This window comes from Anoplopoma fimbria, chromosome 10 (assembly GCF_027596085.1).
Source record: "Anoplopoma fimbria isolate UVic2021 breed Golden Eagle Sablefish chromosome 10, Afim_UVic_2022, whole genome shotgun sequence".
NCBI classification, from domain to species: domain Eukaryota; kingdom Metazoa; phylum Chordata; class Actinopteri; order Perciformes; family Anoplopomatidae; genus Anoplopoma; species Anoplopoma fimbria.
In genome coordinates, this window is record NC_072458.1 from 24,762,869 (window position 1) to 24,782,868 (window position 20,000).

At 44.7% G+C, this 20,000-nt stretch overlaps 2 protein-coding genes across 3 annotated transcripts in view; one reads left to right on the plus strand and one right to left on the minus strand.

Annotated features, from left to right (window-relative positions):
• Positions 1-3,402: 3,402 nt before the first annotated feature.
• Positions 3,403-15,635, minus strand: bop1 (BOP1 ribosomal biogenesis factor). Its single transcript, XM_054606067.1, has 15 exons — positions 15,415-15,635; positions 14,483-14,679; positions 14,290-14,385; positions 13,657-13,811; positions 13,457-13,574; positions 12,910-13,224; positions 11,404-11,565; positions 10,995-11,075; positions 10,799-10,868; positions 9,769-9,901; positions 7,860-8,043; positions 7,486-7,777; positions 5,282-5,366; positions 4,764-4,871; positions 3,403-3,596 (listed from the first exon to the last, which is right to left on the minus strand). The coding sequence occupies exons 1-15, from the start codon at positions 15,605-15,607 to the stop codon at positions 3,443-3,445; spliced, it is 2,343 nt and encodes a 780-aa protein (XP_054462042.1). The 5' UTR covers positions 15,608-15,635; the 3' UTR covers positions 3,403-3,442.
• A 3,887-nt stretch (positions 15,636-19,522) lies between these two features.
• The window catches only part of hsf1 (heat shock transcription factor 1), a 21,091-nt gene continuing 20,613 nt past the window's right edge, over positions 19,523-20,000 (plus strand). For both annotated transcript variants that reach the window (XM_054606111.1, XM_054606112.1), the window contains exon 1: positions 19,523-19,919. In XM_054606111.1, the coding sequence (XP_054462086.1) occupies positions 19,803-19,919 (117 nt within the window). In that variant the 5' untranslated portion in view covers positions 19,523-19,802. The remainder of the gene's footprint in view (positions 19,920-20,000) is intronic.

Here is a 20,000-nt window from a genome sequence, read left to right on the forward strand (position 1 = left end):
AGTTAGTGCTGCTTCACACCACAAAACTAACCTCATTTTAGCTGTGTAGTTAATCCCGATGTTTGTAAGGTTTCTGGACTTTGAAAGTGAATTTCAGGTTCACAACCTGTCGTCTTGTGCTCACGTTGGTCCATTTATGACCCTAATATGAATTATGATTTATCTATAAAACCATCTCAGTCCTGGTGAGATATTAGTCAACGCCTGAAGGTTACGTCAGTTGGTTAGTTAATAGCATCACGTAAGTTAACCGATCATTTTAAAACAAGTGAATCTGATCAGGTCCTTTGTTTTTAGTTTAACATTAATAATAAAACAATAATTACATTTAAATGTTAACTCTCCCGTTACTCGTACACTAGTCGCCATCTTGATTAAAATAATAATCAACTTCACCGGCACGCAATGAATCTTGGGATATGTTGGGATATGATATGTTGGGATATGTTGGGATATGATATGTTGGGATATGATATGTTGGGATATGTTGGGATATGATATGTTGGGATATGATATGTTTGGATATGTTGGGATATGATATGTTGGGATATGATATGTTGGGATATGATATGTTGGGATATGATATGTTGGGATATGATATGTTGGGATATGTTGGGATATGATATGTTGGGATATGTTGGGATATGATATGTTGGGATATATGTTGGGATATGATATGTTGGGATATGATATGTTGGGATATGTTGGGATGATGTTGGTTGGGATATGATATGTTGGGATATGATATGTTGGGATATGATATGTTGGGATATGATGTTGGGAAATGATATGTTGGGATATGATGTTGGGATATGATATGTTTGGATATGTTGGGATATGATATGTTGGGATATGATATGTTGGGATATGATATGTTGGGATATGTTGGGATATGATATGTTGGGATATGATATATGTTGGGATACGATATGTTGGGATATGATATGTTGGGATATGTTGGGATATGATATGTTTGGATATGTTGGGATATGATATGTTGGGATATGATATGTTGGGATATGATATGATATGTTGGATATGATGTTGGGATATGATATGTTGGGATATGTTGGGATATGATATGTTGGGATATGATATGTTGGGATATGATATGTTGGGATATGATGTTGGGAAATGATATGTTGGGATATGATGTTGGGAAATGATATGTTGGGATATGATGTTGGGATATATGTTGGGATATGATATGTTTGGATATGTTGGGATATGATATGTTGGGATATGATATGTTGGGATATATGTTGGGATACGATATGTTGGGATATGATATGTTGGGATATGATATGTTGGGATATGATATGTTGGGATATGTTGGGATACGATATGTTGGGATATGATGTTGGGATATATGTTGGGATACGATATGTTGGGATACAATATGTTGGGATATGATATGTTGGGATATGATATGTTGGGATATGATGTTGGGATATGATATGTTGGGATATATGTTGGGATATGTTGGGATACGATATGTTGGGATATGATATGTTGGGATATGTTGGGATACGATATGTTGGGATATGATGTTGGGATATGATATGTTGGGATATATGTTGGGATATGATATGTTGGGATATGATATGTTGGGATATGATATGTTGGGATATGTTGGGATATGATATGTTGGGATATGATGTTGGGATATATGTTGGGATATGTTGGGATATATGTTATGTTGGGATATGATATGTTGGGATATATGTTGGGATATGATATGTTGGGATATGATATGTTGGGATATGTTGGGATACGATATGTTGGGATATGTGAAAGTGCTCCTCATACATTCTCCTTCACGTCTTTTCTTGACCCCATGACGTTTTCCACCGAGGTCAAGGAAAAGTGGCTAGGAAAGGACGTTAGGTCATTTTAGACTTTTCGACCGCAGCCAGGGCTTCAGACTCCTCACCGGTTTTGGAGAAGACATTCATGTTTTAGTTCCCGGAAGAAGGACCTGAAGGAAAATCTAACTTCAGCCTACAAAATAAAGGTAGGCAGACTCCACCTTCAAATGAAGTCTGTTCTGTTCAAAGTGGAATTTATCACCATTCATTTATTATTTTAATGTTAAATTAAATGAGTTTTTATCGGTCACATTACTATTAGTATTCCCTATTATTAGTATTTTACCATGTTCATTGCTGCTGTTACTGGTAGTCTTCATTATTCAAAAAAGTACTTACTACTCATATATGAGTCATTTCTAAGTAGTCTTAATTGGTTCCTTGGTTACTCTGCTTACTACTGTGATTATATGAATCATTTATGTCATAAACATTGAATCTGTTATGCTGTTCATTCTGTACACATGACATCTATTGACTTCTGTCCATCCTGAGAGAAGGATCTAAGGACAGAGGATGTGAGGGTCTAAGGACAGAGGATGTGAGGGTCTAAGGACAGAGGATGTGAGGGTCTAAGGACAGGATGTGAGGGTCTAAGGACAGGATGTGAGGATCTAAGGACAGAGGATGTGAGGGTCTAAGGACAGAGGATGTGAGGGTGTAAGGACAGAGGATGTGAGGGTCTAAGGACAGAGGATGTGAGGATCTAAGGACAGAGGATGTGAGGGTCTAAGGACAGAGGATGTGAGGGTCTAAGGACAGGACAAGGACAGGATGTGAGGGTCTAAGGACAGGATGTGAGGGTCTAAGGACAGAGAATGTGAGGGTGTAAGGACAGAGGATGTGAGGGTCTAAGGACAGGATGTGAGGGTCTAAGGACAGAGATGTGAGGGTCTAAGGACAGAGGATGTGAGGGTCTAAGGACAGGATGTGAGGGTCTAAGGACAGGATGTGAGGATCTAAGGACAGAGGATGTGAGGGTCTAAGGACAGGATGTGAGGATCTAAGGACAGAGGATAAGTTCATATCAGTATTTATAGATTCTAACAGCTTGGACTCATCTCTAATAAAATAAACCACAAAAAGAAACATGAAACTAAAAAGAGAACATTTATTTACTCAAGTCTCAGAGTTACCATGGTAACAACACAGAGCTGCTGATAAAACAAAGAAACAAAAACAGGTGAAAAAGTTTCAGTTTTATTAAAAAGTAGTTACAGTTGGTTGTGTTGGTTGTGTTGTTGGTTGGGTGGTTTGTTGTGGTGTTGGTTGGCCAGGTGGTTGGTTGGTAGGTGGGTTGGTAGGTAGGTAGGTAGGTTGGTAGGTGGGTAGGTAGGTTGGTTGGTAGGTGGGTTGGTCCAGGTGGTGGGGTTGGTAGGTGGGTTGGTAGGTGGGTAGGTGAGGATGGTTGGTTGGTAGGTGGGTAGGTAGGTGGGGTAGGTTCAGTTGTTAGGTGGGTAGGTAGGTGGGTAGGTAGGTTGGTAGGTAGGTTGGTTGGTAGGTGGGTTGGTAGGTAGGTAGGGTTGGTAGGTAGGTAGGTAGGTAGGTAGGTAGGTGGGTAGGTAGGTGGGTAGCTAGGTGAAGAGGCGAATAGTGCCATCCGCTCCGGAGGAAAAGATCCAGGGCTGAGTGGGGTGAAAGGTCACATCCAGGACGCCGAGGTCATGAGTGATAACATGACCTCGGAGAACCTTCACCGGAACGATCAATGGGTTCTGCAGCAGGTCACTGGGGGACACACAAATTCAGTGTTTGTTTTGTCTATTACTGTGTACTACTTTGTGTTACTCTGTGTACTACTTTGTGTTACTCTGTGTACTACTTTGTGTTACTCTGTGTACTACTTTGTGTTACTCTGTGTACTACTTTGTGTTACTCTGTGTACTACTTTGTGTTACTCTGTGTACTACTTTGTGTTACTCTGTGTACTACTTTGTGTTACTGTGTACTACTTTGTATTACTCTGTGTACTACTTTGTGTTACTCTGTGTACTACTGTGTGTTACTCTGTGTACTACTTTGTATTACTCTGTGTACTACTTTGTGTTACTCTGTGTACTACTTTGTGTTACTCTGTGTACTTTGTATTACTTTGTGTTACTGTGTGTACTACTGTGTGTTACTCTGTGTACTACTGTGTGTTACTGTGTATTACTTTGTGTTACTGTGTGTTACTGTGTGTTACTTTGTGTTACTGTGTGTTACTGTGTGTTACTTTGTGTTACTGTGTACTACTTTGTGTTACTGTGTGTTACTTTGTGTTACTGTGTGTACTACTGTGTGTTACTGTGTGTTACTGTGTGTTACTGTGTGTTACTGTGTGTACTACTGTGTGTACTACTGTGTACTACTGTGTGTTACTGTGTGTTACTTTGTGTTACTGTGTGTTACTTTGTGTTACTGTGTGTTACTGTGTGTTACTGTGTGTTACTGTGTGTGTGTTACTGTGTGTACTACTGTGTGTTACTGTGTGTTACTGTGTGTTACTGTGTGTTACTGTGTGTTACTTTGTGTTACTGTGTGTTACTGTGTGTTACTGTGTGTTACTGTGTGTTACTGTGTGTTACTGTGTGTTACTTTGTGTTACTGTGTGTTACTGTGTGTTACTTTGTGTTACTGTGTGTTACTGTGTATTACTTTGTGTTACTGTGTGTTACTGTGTGTTACTGTGTGTTACTGTGTGTTACTGAGTGTACTACTGTGTGTTACTTTGTGTTACTGTGTGTTACTGTGTATTACTTTGTGTTACTGTGTGTTACTGTGTGTACTACTGTGTGTTACTGTGTGTTACTTTGTGTTACTGTGTGTTACTGTGTGTTACTGTGTGTTACTGAGTGTACTACTGTGTATTACTTTGTGTTACTGTGTGTTACTGTGTGTTACTGTGTGTACTACCTGTAGACAGTCCCATGACAGACGATAACAGATCCGTCGTCGGACGCCGAGGCAAACAGCGGGTAAAGTCGATGATAGGCCACGCCCCTCACTGCTTTCTTGTGATGTCTGCAAACAGGAAGTGATCAACATCATCAGCACCAGTGGAATAGTAGTAAAGCCCGCCTCCTGCTTGATCTGATTGGCTGCCTTTGCCAAGTGTGACATTGACGAGCGCCTGGTGCAGAAAAGACACTGAAAAGGCTGGGAGCGCCGCCCCAAAGTACACGGTAAACACGTTTACACCTATGTATACCTATATACACACATTCGTATGTATATACATATATACATACACATATACGCATATATACACACATATACGCATATATACATATACGCATGTATATATACACGTATATATACACGTATATATACATATACGCATGTATATATACACGTATATAATATATATATATTAGCATATATGCTATGTGTGCTGTAACGATTCATTCACCAGATGATTGACAGCTACGTACCGTAACATCTTGTAAGGTTTGGTTGAGAGGTCGAGGTCGAACCAGCTCAGCCTGCAGTCGTAACTCCCACAGATCACATGATCACCTGCAGACAGACCCACAGGTTAGACACAAGCTCCGCCCCTTAGTAGTGATGTCATCTGATTATTTTTTGAAATAAAACATTTGATCAGCTGGTGTTAGTTAGATTGTTCTGCAATGTGCTGAATCTGGTGATCTGCTGTCTCTACGGTCTTTTAGAGTCTCTACGGTCTTTTAGAGTCTATACATTATTTTAAAGTCTACGGTCTTTTAGAGTCTATACATTATTTTAAAGTCTACGGTCTTTTGGAGTCTACGGTCTTTTAGAGTCTACGGTCTTTTAAAGTCTACGGTCTTTTAGAGTCTATACTGTCTTTTAGAGTCTATACGGTCTTTTAGAGTCTATACGGTCTTTTAGAGTCTATACGGTCTTTTAGAGTCTATACTGTCTTTTAGAGTCTATACGGTCTTTTAGAGTCTCTACGGTCTTTTAGAGTCTATACATTATTTTAAAGTCTACGGTCTTTTGGAGTCTACGGTCTTTTAAAGTCTACGGTCTTTTAAAGTCTTTACTGTCTTTTAGAGTCTATACGGCAGGGGTGTCCAAACTTTTTTCACTGAGGGCTGGGCCACTCACTAGAGGTGAGGTATATTTTGGTTCTGCCATTCTAGGTCACCCGTTTGTGTTTATTCACGTCTTTCGCACTAGACGTGCCGGATAGGGGGCGGGGCTTATCTCCATGGAAACCTCTGTCAACAAATCCATTTATTTCACCATCAACGATGCAATAAATAAATACTATTTCTGCTTTATACTTGTTGTGGCAGTCCCAGATATCCTGTGGAACTAAACTGTCTGGTTCATAACATCATCTGTGGATTTATTCCAGCCGTATGAACCGAAAATAAACAATTTTACTGTGATTTAATTGCAATACATGTACAAAAAGGGACGCTGAAATAACAACATAATGGACGCTGAAATAACAACATAATGATGGTGGTTTGTAAAAAGTCAGAATTCATGTTTTGTTAGTTCTCTCTGCAGGAGGAGAAGGAAATCACTTTTTAAATGCCTGTTTAGTGAACGGAGCTGATGACAGAGTGACAGGAGGAGAAGCTCAACACTGATTGGCTGTCGCAACACAGCGTCCCGCAAATATTTCACCTGATTCGCGCCGCCAGGCTCACAGTTTTTGGAGTCTATCTAGTCTCGCGAATATTCGCGTCTGTGCATTGACTTTACATGTCAACTAGACGCGCAAAATATTCGCTTCGCTTTTGGTGTGAACGCAGCATTAAGTGCAAGTTTCATGTGTGGGCCATATTCCATTATGTTTTTAGAATTTGTAGCGGGCCAATTAACTTGGCCGAGTCTATACGGTCTTTTGGAGTCTACACGGTCTTTTGGAGTCTATACAGTCTTTTGGTGTCTACGGTCTTTTGGTGTCTACGGTCTTTTGGAGTCTATACGGTCTTTTGGAGTCTACACGGTCTTTTGGAGTCTACACGGTCTTTTGGAGTCTATACGGTCTTTTGGAGTCTAGTCTACGGTCTTTTGGAGTCTACACGGTCTTTTGGAGTCTAGTCTACGGTCTTTTGGAGTCTATACGGTCTTTTGGAGTCTTTTTTGGAGTCTATACGGTCTTTTGGTCTATACGGTCTACGGTCTTTTGGTGTCTATACGGTCTTTTGGAGTCTACATGATTTTGGAGTCTATACGGTCTTTTGGAGTCTCTACGGTCTTTTGGTGTCTACGGTCTTTTGGTGTCTAGTCTTTCTTTTGGTGTCTACGGTCTTTTGGAGTCTACATGACGGTCTTTTGGAGTCTTTTGGTGTCTACGGTCTTTTGGTGTCTACGGTCTTTTGGTGTCTACGGTCTTTTGGAGTCTACGGTCTTTTGGTCTTTTTTGGTGTCTACGGTCTTTTGGAGTCTCTACAGTCTTTTGGTGTCTACGGTCTTTTGGAGTCTATACAGTCTTTTGGTGTCTACTTTTGAGTCTGTCTTTTGGAGTCTACGGTCTTTTGGATATCTTTTGGTGTCTATCTGGTGGTGTTTGGTCTTTTGGAACTTTTGGAGTTGCTTTTGGTGGTCTTTGAGTGGTTCTGGTGTCTTTGGAGTTAACGGATATCTGGTGTATCTGGTGTTTTGGTGGAACTGGAGTTGCAGTGGTTCTGGTTACCCCCGGGATGGACGGCCATGCTGGAGATCCACTTGGAGTTGGCCTGCAGTTTTTTGGTCATTTCCTGTTTCACCAGGTTGTAGATCCGAACAGAGCGCTGCGTCCCCACGAAGAAGTAGGGCCTGACTGGGTGGAAGGATACGCACTGCACCAGACCTTTGTTCTTCCTGAAGGGGTTCTGGCTGCGCCTCCGGCTCACCTGGTGAATGAACACTTGCAGGTGGCTGGAGTGATCTGGCATTACCGACGCCAGGTAATCTCCTTTAGCGTGCCACGTCACCTGGTGGACGGCCTGAGCGGATCAATAACGTTCAGTTAGTTCGTTTCAGGTATTGATCATATATCTGTCATTAATCAAACAGCTGTTTTCTCACTTTTGGGTGTTGTATCTTAAGGCGGATCCCTTGGCTAAGCTCCTCCCCTTCCACATCGCTCCACTTCACAGGCCCCGCCTCCTCCACGGACTCCGCCTCCCGCTGACCAGAGAGGAGTCGCTCTGTTGACAAGATAACCTGTCTGTCTGCTAGAGAGGGAGACAGGATCAACACCACCGAGCCCCTGAAACACAGATGGGTCGTATTTTAATTAAACCTCATTATAAGAATATATAAACATAAATATAATATACTATTAATATAATATCATATAAAATAATATTATAATATATGAAATAATATAATATGAAATAATATAATATAATATGAAATAATATAATATGAAATAATACAATATAAAATACAATATAAAATAATATAATATGAAATTATATAATATAAAATAATATAATAAATTATATAAATGTTGCATTTCCGACATGCAAACTGCTCAGCTGAGATCAAGACGAGCCGCCACCAAACCCAGACAGAGAGGGACACAGAGGGACAGACAGGGAGACAAACAGACAGACAGAGAGGGACACAGAGGGACAGACAGGGAGACAAACAGACAGACAGAGAGGGACAGACAGAGGGGACACAGACAGACAGACAGAGAGGGACAGACAGACAGAGAGGGACACAGAGGGACAGACAGAGAGGGACACAGACAGACAGAGAGGGACACAGAGGGACAGACAGAGAGGGAGACAGACAGACAGAGGGACAGACAGGGAGACAAACAGACAGACAGACAGAGGGGGGACAGACAGACAGACAGGGAGGGACAGAGGGACAGACAGACAGAGGGAGGGACAGACAAAGAGGGACACAGACAGACAGAGAGGGACACAGAGGGACAGACAGAGAGGGGGAGACAGACAGACAGAGAGGGACACAGACACACAGAGAGGGGGACAGACAGAGAGGGACACAGACAGACAGAGAGGGACACAGACACACAGAGGGACAGACAGGGAGACAAACAGACAGACAGAGGGAGGGACAGACAGAAGGAGACAGACAGAGAGGGACACAGACAGACAGAGAGGGACACAGACAGACAGACAGAGACACAGAGGGACAGACAGACAGAGAGGGACAGACAGAGAGGGACACAGAGGGACAGACAGAGAGGGACACAGACAGACAGACAGAGAGGACACAGACAGACAGAGAGGGACACAGACAGACAGAGAGGGACACAGAGGGACAGACAGAGAGGGACACAGACAGACAGAGAGGGACACAGACACACAGAGGGACAGACAGGGAGACAAACAGACAGACAGACAGAGGGAGGGACAGACAGACAAAGAGGGGGACAGAGAGACAGACAGGGAGACAAACAGACAGACAGAGGGAGGGACAGAGAGGGACACAGACAGACAGAGAGGGACACAGACAGACAGAGAGGGACACAGAGGGACAGACAGAGAGGGACAGACAGACAGAGAGGGACAGACAGACAGAGAGGGACACAGACAGACAGAGGACACAGACAGAGGAGGGACACAGACAGACAGAGAGGGACACAGACACACAGAGAGGGACACAGACACACAGAGAGGGACACAGACAGACAGAGAGGGACACAGACAGACAGAGAGGGACACAGACACACAGAGAGGGGGACAGACAGACAGAGAGGGGGACAGACAGACAGAGAGGGGGACAGACAGAGAGGGACACAGACAGACAGAGAGGGACACAGACAGACAGAGAGGGACACAGACACACAGAGGGACAGACAGGGAGACAAACAGACAGACAGAGGGAGGGACAGACAGACAAAGAGGGGGACAGAGAGACAGACAGGGAGACAGACAGACAGACAGACAGAAGGAGACAGACAAAGAGGGGGACAGAGAGACAGACAGGGAGACAAACAGACAGACGGAATCCTTACTGGGCGACAGCTAGCAGACAGACCAGCGGGTTGGGGTTCCAGGCGATGCTCTTCACAGCTCCGCCCACAGGGACTGTCCTCATACAGCGAGACGAACGCACCTCCCAGAACCTCACGGAGCCGTCATCACTACCTGGAAGTACAAACAACACACTGTACTTATGTACTTATAGACACAACACACTGTACTTATGTACTTATAGACACAACACACTGTACTTATGTACTTATAGACACAACACACTGTACTTATGTACTTATAGACACAACACACTGTACTTATGTACTTATAGACACAACACACTGTACTTATGTACTTATAGACACAACACACTGTACTTATGTACTTATAGACACAACACACTGTACTTATGTACTTATAGACACAACACACTGTACTTATAGACACAACACACTGTACTTATGTACTTATAGACACAACACACTGTACTTATGTACTTATAGACACAACACACTGTACTTATGTACTTATAGACACAACACACTGTACTTATGTACTTATAGACACACACACACTGTACTTATGTACTTATAGACACAACACTGTACTTATGTACTTATAGACACAACACACTGTACTTATGTACTTATAGACACACACTGTACTTATAGACACACACTGTACTTATAGACACACACTGTACTTATATACACACACTGTACTTATGTACTTATATACACACACACTGTACTTATACTTATATACACACACACACACTGTACTTATATACACACACTGTACTTATAGACACACACTGTACTTATGTACTTATACACACACACTGTACTTATATACACACACACTGTACTTATGTACTTATATACACACACTGTACTTATACACACACTGTACTTATACACACACACTGTACTTATACACACACACTGTACTTATACACACACTGTACTTATACACACACTGTACTTATGTACTCAGACACAACACACGGCAATTATACGCGAAACACAGCGCACACACGCACACGCACACACACACACACACACTTACCTGAGGCGAGCCACTGTCCTGATGGAGACACACTGATGGAGCGAACCAGACCACTGTGACCCCGATACACCTGAACACACACAATGTTAGTGAGCCTTCACCTGTCGGCTGGATGTGAGAGGACCACACATCTACAGTGTGTGTGTGTGTGTGTGTGTGTGTGTGTGTGTGTGTGTGTGTGTGTGTGTGTACGTACCAGAGACTGAGTTGTTGGAAACGGCTGCAGGTCTTTTGGTTTGGGAAGTTTGGGAATCAGATCCTCTGGATTCACGTTCACCTGCAGGCAGACAGACAGGTAGAGAGACAGGTAGACAGGTAGAGAGAGAGAGAGAGAGAGAGAGAGAGAGAGAGAGAGAGAGAGACAGGTAGAGAGACAGGTAGAGAGACAGGTAGAGAGAGAGAGAGAGAGAGAGAGAGAGAGAGAGAGAGAGACAGGTAGAGAGACAGGTAGAGAGACAGGTAGACAGACAGGTAGAGACAGGTAGACAGAGAGACAGAGAGAGAGAGAGAGAGAGAGAGAGAGAGAGAGAGAGAGACATGTTAGTGGTCAGGTCTCCCTCACAGAGCGTTCTGATTGGCTGAGAGGTTCAGTATTTTCAGGGTACCCTCATCTTCCTCTGTCGGGGGCACAGGTAAAGGTCCAGGCAGCGCTCAAATCTCTCATGGAGGAACCGAGGAAACGCAGGAACCTGACGGAGGCTGGAGAACTTCCTGGGGACAAACGGCAACTTCCTGTCTGAGGCGTCCTGCTGCTCCCACAGAGCATGCTGCAGAGAGAGAGACAGGTGGTCAGACAGGGAGACAGACAGGTGGACATATCGTGTGACAGACAGGTTGACATATAGGTGGACATATCGTGTGACAGACAGGTGGACAGGGAGACAGACAGGTGGACATATAGTGTGACAGACAGGGAGACAGACGGGTGGACAGGGAGACAGACAGGTGGACATATAGTGTGACAGACAGGTGGACAGGGAGACAGACAGGTGGACATATAGTGTGACAGACAGGGAGACAGACGGGTGGACAGGGAGACAGACAGGTGGACATATAGTGAGACAGACAGGTGGACAGGGAGACAGACAGGTGGACATATAGTGTGACAGACAGGGAGACAGACAGACAGGGACATATAGTGTGGGAGACAGACAGGTGGACATATAGTGTGACAGACAGGTGGACATATAGTGTGACAGACAGGTGGACAGGGAGACAGACAGGTGGACATATAGTGTGACAGACAGACAGACGGGTGGACAGGGAGACAGACAGGTGGACATATAGTGAGACAGACAGGTGGACAGGGAGACAGACAGGTGGACATATAGTGTGACAGACGGGTGGACAGGGAGACAGACAGGTGGACATATAGTGAGACAGACAGGTGGACAGGGAGACAGACAGGTGGACATATAGTGTGACAGACAGGTGGACAGGGAGACAGACAGGTGGACATATAGTGTGACAGACGGGTGGACAGGGAGACAGACAGGTGGACATATAGAGACAGACAGGTGGACAGGGAGACAGACAGGTGGACATATAGTGTGACAGACAGGTGGACAGGGAGACAGACAGGTGGACATATAGTGTGACAGACGGGTGGACAGGGAGACAGACAGGTGGACATAGTGAGACAGACAGACAGGGAGACAGACAGGTGGACATATAGTGTGACAGACAGGTGGACAGGTGTAGACAGACAGTGTAAAAAAATGTACAGACAGGGAGACAGACACAGGGAGACAGACAGGTGGACATATCGTGTGACAGACAGGGAGACAGACAGGTGGACATATAGTGTGACAGACAGGGAGACAGACAGGTGGACATATCGTGTGACAGACAGGGAGACAGACAGGTGGACATATAGTGTGACAGACAGGGAGACAGACAGGTGGACATATATATGTGACAGACAGGGAGACAGACAGGTGGACATATCGTGTGACAGACAGGGAGACAGACAGGTGGACATATCGTGTGACAGACAGGTGGACATATCGTGTGACAGACAGGGAGACAGACAGGTGGACATATCGTGTGACAGACAGGGAGACAGACAGGTGGACATATCGTGTGACAGACAGGTAGAGTTACGTTCCCACCTCCTCGTCGGTGAACAGGTACTCAGGTGGGGGGTTGTAGGACTCCTGGTGCCCAGGTAGAGGGGCTTTGGGAGCGGGCAGGTGCATCTTGTGCCTGGCCAGAATAGACGAGTCCTCGTTGGCCCACAGGTCGTAGTAGCGCCCCCTGCTGGCGTCCTCCGTCCTCCGCGGTTTGATCCAGCCCATCTTTATGGCGTGAACCAGTTTGGACACCTTCTCCTTCTCGATGAGCGACGGGATGAAGCTGCGCTTGTCTGCTGGTCTGTTGGTGACGGGGTGGAGCATCACGTCCTGACTGAAGAACTCCACCTGAGGCTGTGGGGGGGACGGGGGACGGGACAGGTGTGTTTCAGACGACAACAGATCAGTGAACCACAATAATGGACCCGTTAAACTAGTCCTCCAGACCCGTAATAGAGCTTTGATCTGGATCTGTTTGACTCCCAGATGAAACTGATCTCAAGGACAGCGTTTTTTCATTTACGTAACATTTGAGATCAGTCACTTCCTGTCTCAAAGCAGAAGAACTAGGTCCTGCATTTGTTACCTGGTACTCGTTGAAGTTTACGTCTCCAAACTGTCCTCTCTGCAGACGATTCACCAGCTCCACCTGCTCATCTGACAGCACGATGTCACTTCCTGTCTGCTTGTCGTGGACCGTTCTCCTGCAGACAAACTGCAGGTTAGCATCTTTAGCATTCCCTATTCTAACCAATAGCGGTGCTAGCATTAGGCCAACATGCTCACCAGTAATCCGGGTCCTCCATTTTGTCCAGGAAGTCATCAAGCTCGTCTTTGTTCCTGATTGGTTTGTAGATCTTCTTCCCATCCAGGTTGTAGCCAATGTGAGGGAAGTCTTTGTACCACTCCATGGGAATGTTCCCCACCGTGTTCCTGATGTCCTACAGAACCACAACAACATCATGAATAGAACCGGAGGACGGTGGCTTTTTGCCCTCCAGGGGTGTTCCCCTGAAGACATGACGGGAACACGTTGAATAGATTGTTTTTTAGTGAAATATTGGCTTCACACCTGGATTTATTCAAGTTTCTCACCAAAAACTATAATTTACTAAATGACGTTTGAACACATCATAAGGTGATATGTAACCTTAGCCCAGTACTCATGTTCACTGAAAAGAGCTTGAATGCACCATCAGGACTGTGCTGCCCACCTGCTGCTACCGCTAACGGCTAACGTCAACCAGCTTTCAATGTCTCATCAGGAGAGACCTGTCAGGAGTTTCCTGAGACAGTTTGGATTTGAACACATCATAACTTTAAGAAACACATGCCACTAGAACCCCTTTGGTCCTGAAGGCGTCCCATGAAGATCCGACTCTGGTCTCTGACGTTCTTCAGAGGAACATAAACCCTCACCTCTTCATCTGAAGAGTCGTGTTGATACTCGTCTTCCTGCTTTTCTTCTTCTCCTTCTGTCACTGCTCCCTTCTTCTTCTCCTCCTCCTCCTTTATCTGTAGGTGGAACAGAACACAGGTGAGTCACAACCAGCTGTCGCCTGACACACAGACAGACAGACAGACAGACAGACAGACAGACAGACACCTCTACCTGCGGAGTCTGCTCTGGCTCCACCTTCAGATATTCAGCATTTTGAGCTTTTTCATCTGCTGATCCCTCTTCTTCCTCTTCGTCCTCTTCATCATCCTCACTGTCACTCCCAGAATCTTCCAGTCCTGAAAAGACACTGTCCTCGCTGTCTGACAGATCTTCCTCCTCCTCAGTACATTTTTTGTTGAAGGTGAAGACCTGAAGAATAAAACAGACACTCAGGTTCAAACTGCACCAAAAAACCTCACACCAACCTCCATTCAACAACCTGTTGATTGAGAAACCTCACACCAACCTCCATTCAACAACCTGTTGATTTAGAAACCTCACACCAACCTCCATTCAACAACCTGTTGATTTAGAAACCTCACACCAACCTCCATATAAAATACCTTCCTGATCAAAAATAAATAGCATTAGAGAATCCCAAATAATGTTTTTTTTTATAATATTTATTACATTTTTAACCGCTCAAGTATAAATATTTTCTCTTAGTTGAAAAAGGAAGATTATGTTACAACAACAAATATAACCTGATACCTCTCGTACAAGTCACAGCTTCATTAAACAACACAGGGGAGGCTGGTGAAGCTGGTGACAGTCATTCAGTCATTCAGTCATTCAGCAGGTAGCATAGCTAGCTGTGTTGTCTTCTGTTAACACTTCCCAGTCCTCCCAGTCTTCCCAGTCCTCCCAGTCTTCCCAGTCTTCCCAGTCTTCCAGTCCTCCCAGTCTTCCCAGTCCTCCCAGTCTTCCCAGTCTTCCCAGTCCTCCCAGTCCTCCCAGTCTTCGCAGTCCTCCCAGTCTTCCCAGTCCTCCCAGTCTTCCCAGTCCTCCCAGTCTTCCCAGTCCTCCCAGTCTTCCCAGTCCTCCCAGTCTCCCAGTCTTCTCCTCCCAGTCTTCCCAGTCTCTTCCCAGTCTCCTTCTGTCTCCCTCCTCCTCCTCCTCCTCCTCCTCCTTGCTCCTCTTCTTCACGGTCTTCTCAGTCTGTTTCTCCATCTCCTCCTCCTGCTCGCTCCTCCGCGTGCTGCTGCTGCTCTCCTCCATCACGCTGCACGTGGGAACATCCGGGGTCAAAGGTAACGCGTGGGAACATCCGGGGTCAAAGGTAACGCGTGGGAACATCCGGGGTCAGAGGTAACGCGTGGGAACATCCGGGGTCAGAGGTAACGCGTCATAGCCGGAGGGTTCTACGTCAGCGCCCTCTGGCGGTCATCATCAACGACGAGGTGACGTCACCAGAGGTTAGAACAAAATACATCATAATAATACTACTAGTACTACTACTACTACTAGTACTACTTACTAACTACTGCTAGATACTACTCTACTACTACTACTACACTACTACTACTAGTACTACTACTACTACTACTACTACTAGATCTACTTCTACTAGTGTACTAGTAGTACTACTACTAGTCGTAGTACTAGATATACTTCTACTAGTAGTACTACTACTAGTAGTAGTACTACTACTAGTAGTAGTACTAGTAGTAGTAGATCTATTATATGATTCTTTACTGATCATGGATGGAAATGCTGTTGCTCATTACAACTACTTTACTTTTTCTCCCATACACATACTATACAACTACACAGACAATAAATACACTACTATACAACTACACAGACATTAAATACTACATACTATAAACTACTTTGCTACAATAAATACACATACTATACAACTACACAGACAATAAATACACATACTATACAACTACACAGACAATAAATACATACTATACAACTACACAGACAATAAATACACATACTATACAACTACACAGACAATAAATACACATACTATACAACTACACAGACAATAAATACATACTATACAACTACACAGACAATAAATACACATACTATACAACTACACAGACAATAAATACACATACTATACAACTACACAGACAATAAATACACATACTATACAACTACACAGACAATAAATACACATACTATACAACTACACAGACAATAAATACACATACTATACAACTACACAGACAATAAATACACATACTATACAACTACACAGACAATAAATACACATACTATACAACTACACAGACAATAAATACACATACTATACAACTACACACAATAAATACACATACTATACAGCTACACAGACAATAAATACACATACTATACAACTACACAGACAATAAATACACAGACAATAAATACACATACTATACAACTACACAGACAATAAATACACATACTATACAACTACACAGACAATAAATACACATACTATACAACTACACAGACAATAAATACACATACTATACAACTACACAGACAATAAATACACATACTATACAACTACACAGACAATAAATACACATACTATACAACTACACAGACAATAAATACATACATACAATACAACAAAATAAAGATAGAACAAATAAAACAATAAATACACATATCCAACATGGGGGGGCAGACATGTTGACAGACTGTGGTCTATACATCAAAATAAAGATAGAACAGGAATACAAATGTACAGTATATCCAGCATGTTGACAGACTGTGGTCTATAGATCTATATATATATATATATATATATATATATAGATATATCAGCATGGTGACAGACTGTGGTCTCTGCTGTTGTTGTACAGTCTGATGGCAGTGGGCACAAATGAGCGTCTGAAGCTCCGTCCTGCTCTTTGGTAGAATCAGCCGATGGCTGAAAGAGCTGCCCAGCTGCCACAGTTCCTCATGGAGAGGGTGAGAGGGATTGTCCAGGATGGCTCCGAGTTTGACCTTCATCCTCCTCTCACCCACTGACTCCAGACTGTCCAGCTCCAGACCACCACAGAGCTGGCTCTCCTCACCAGCTTATTAAGTTTGTTGGCATCTCCAGTCCTGATGCCACCACCCCAGCACACCACAGCGAAGAAGAGGGCACTGGTTACCACAGACTGGTAGAAGAAGAGGGCGCTGGCTACCACAGACTGGTAGAAGAAGAGGGCACTGGTTACCACAGACTGGTAGAAGAAGAGAAGAAGAGGGCGCTGGCTACCACAGACTGGTAGAAGAAGAGGGCACTGGTTACCACAGACTGGTAGAAGAAGAGGGCACTGGTTACCACAGACTGGTAGAAGAAGAGGGCACTGGTTACCACAGACTGGTAGAAGAAGACTGGTAGAAGAAGAGAAGAAGAGGGCACTGGTTACCACAGACTGGTAGAAGAAGAGGGCACTGGCTACCACAGACTGGTAGAAGAAGAGGACGCTGGCTACCACAGACTGGTAGAAGAAGAGGCACTGGCTACCACAGACTGGTAGAAGAAGAGAAGAAGAAGGGCACTGGCTACCACAGACTGGTAGAAGAAGAGGTAGAAGAAGAGGCACTGGCTACCACAGACTGGTAGAAGAAGAAGAGAAGAGGGCACTGGCTACCACAGACTGGTAGAAGAAGAGGGCACTGGCTACCACAGACTGGTAGAAGAAGAGGGCGCTGGTTACCACAGACTGGTAGAAGAAGAGGGCACTGGCTACCACAGACTGGTAGAAGAAGAGGGCACTGGCTACCACAGACTGGTAGAAGAAGAAAGAACTGACCACAGACTGGTAGAAGAAGAGGGCGCTGGCTACCACAGACTGGTAGAAGAAGAGGGCGCTGGCTGGTACCACAGACTGGTAGAAGAAGAGGAAGCTGGCTACCACAGACTGGTAGAGAAGAAGAGAAGAAGAGGACGCTGGCTACCACAGACTGGTAGAAAGAAGAAGGCGCTACCACAGACTGGTAGAAGAAGAGGAAGACTGGCTACCACAGACTGGTAGAAGAAGAGAAGAGGGCACTGGCTACCACAGACTGGTAGAAGAAGAGGGCACTGGCTACCACAGACTGGTAGAAGAAGAGAAGAAGCGCTGGCTACCACAGACTGGTAGAAGAAGAGGGCACTGGTTACCACAGACTGGTAGAAGAAGAGGGCACTGGTTACCACAGACTGGTAGAAGAAGAGGGCACTGGTTACCACAGACTGGTAGAAGAAGAGGGCACTGGTTACCACAGACTGGTAGAATGCCTTGAGCAGTTTATTGCACACATTGAAGGACCTCAGCCTCCTCAGGAAGAACAGCCTGCTCTGTCCTTTCCTGTAGAGGGCGTCAGTGTTGTGTGTCCAGTCCAGTTTATTGTTGATCTGCTTATCTTACTTCTACTACTAGTAGTAGTAGTACTAGTAGTAGAAGTAGCTCTAGTACTACTAGTACTACGACTAGTAGTAGTACTAGTACACTAGTAGAAGTAGATCTAGTAGTAGTAGTAGTATACTAGTAGTAGTACTAGTAGTAGTAGAAGTAGATCTAGTAGTAGTAGAAGTAGTACTAGTAGTAGTGGTACTAGTACACTAGTAGAAGTAGATCTAGTAGTAGTAGTAGTACTAGTACACTAGTAGAAGTAGGTCTACTAGTAGTAGAAGTACTAGTAGTAGTAGTAGAAGTAGATCTAGTACTAGTGTACTACTACTAGTACTAGTAGTACTAGTGTACTAGTAGTAGTACTACTAGAAGTAGATCTAGTACTGTGGCGGCTGTGGCGTAGTGGAGAGCAAGGTAGTTCTCCATTCAGAGGGTCGTGGTTCGATACCCGGCAGTCGATGTGTCCTTGGGCAAGACACTTAACCCCAAGCTGCTCCTGAAGGCCATCGGTGTGGACTGATGATGAATGTTAGTTAGAGTCTGATGGTGGCACCTTGATGGTAGCCTGTCATCAGTGTGTGAATGGGTGAATGATATGTAACATACTACTGACTGTAAGTCGCTTTGGAGAAAAGCCTCTGCTAAATGACTGTAATGTAATGTAATGTAATGTACTAGTGTACTAGTGTACTACTAGTGTACTACTCGTACTACTAGTACTAGTACTCTAGTACTACTACTCTACTTCTACTAGTGTACTAGAGTACTAGTACACTAGTAGAAGTAGATCTCGTAGGTCTTTGCGTCACAACGCGAGCAGACGTGCTACGTCATCACGCAGCGCCGTGCTACGTCATCACGCAGCGCCGTGCTACGTCATCACGCAGCGCCGTGCTCTCGCTACGCAGTTGTCAGTGTGCTCGGGTTTGTTGTGGTTCTCCGGAGTTTAGTCATGAGATCAACATGTATGTAGACTCACATCTGTACACACAGAGGTAGCACGGTGCGGACCGGGACCAGGACCAGGACCAGGACCAGCAGCAGCACCAGGGCCAGGACCAGGACCTCTCTGAGACCCGCAGCAGCAGTGACAGCCTCAGTTCTCTGTTAGCATCGTTAGCTCAGGTTAGCATCGTTAGCTCGTTTCTCTCATGGAGTATCCCGGAGGAGGGGCGGGGCTGGGCGGCGGTAACGTCCCGGCCTTCCTCACCAAGCTGTGGACCCTGGTAGAAGACCCGGACACCGACCCGCTCATCTGCTGGAGCCCGGTACGCACGCTAGCCTAGCCTAGCCTAGCACAGAGCTAAGGGCTAGCCGCTAGTCAGCAGCCAGACACAGCTGCTAGCTGT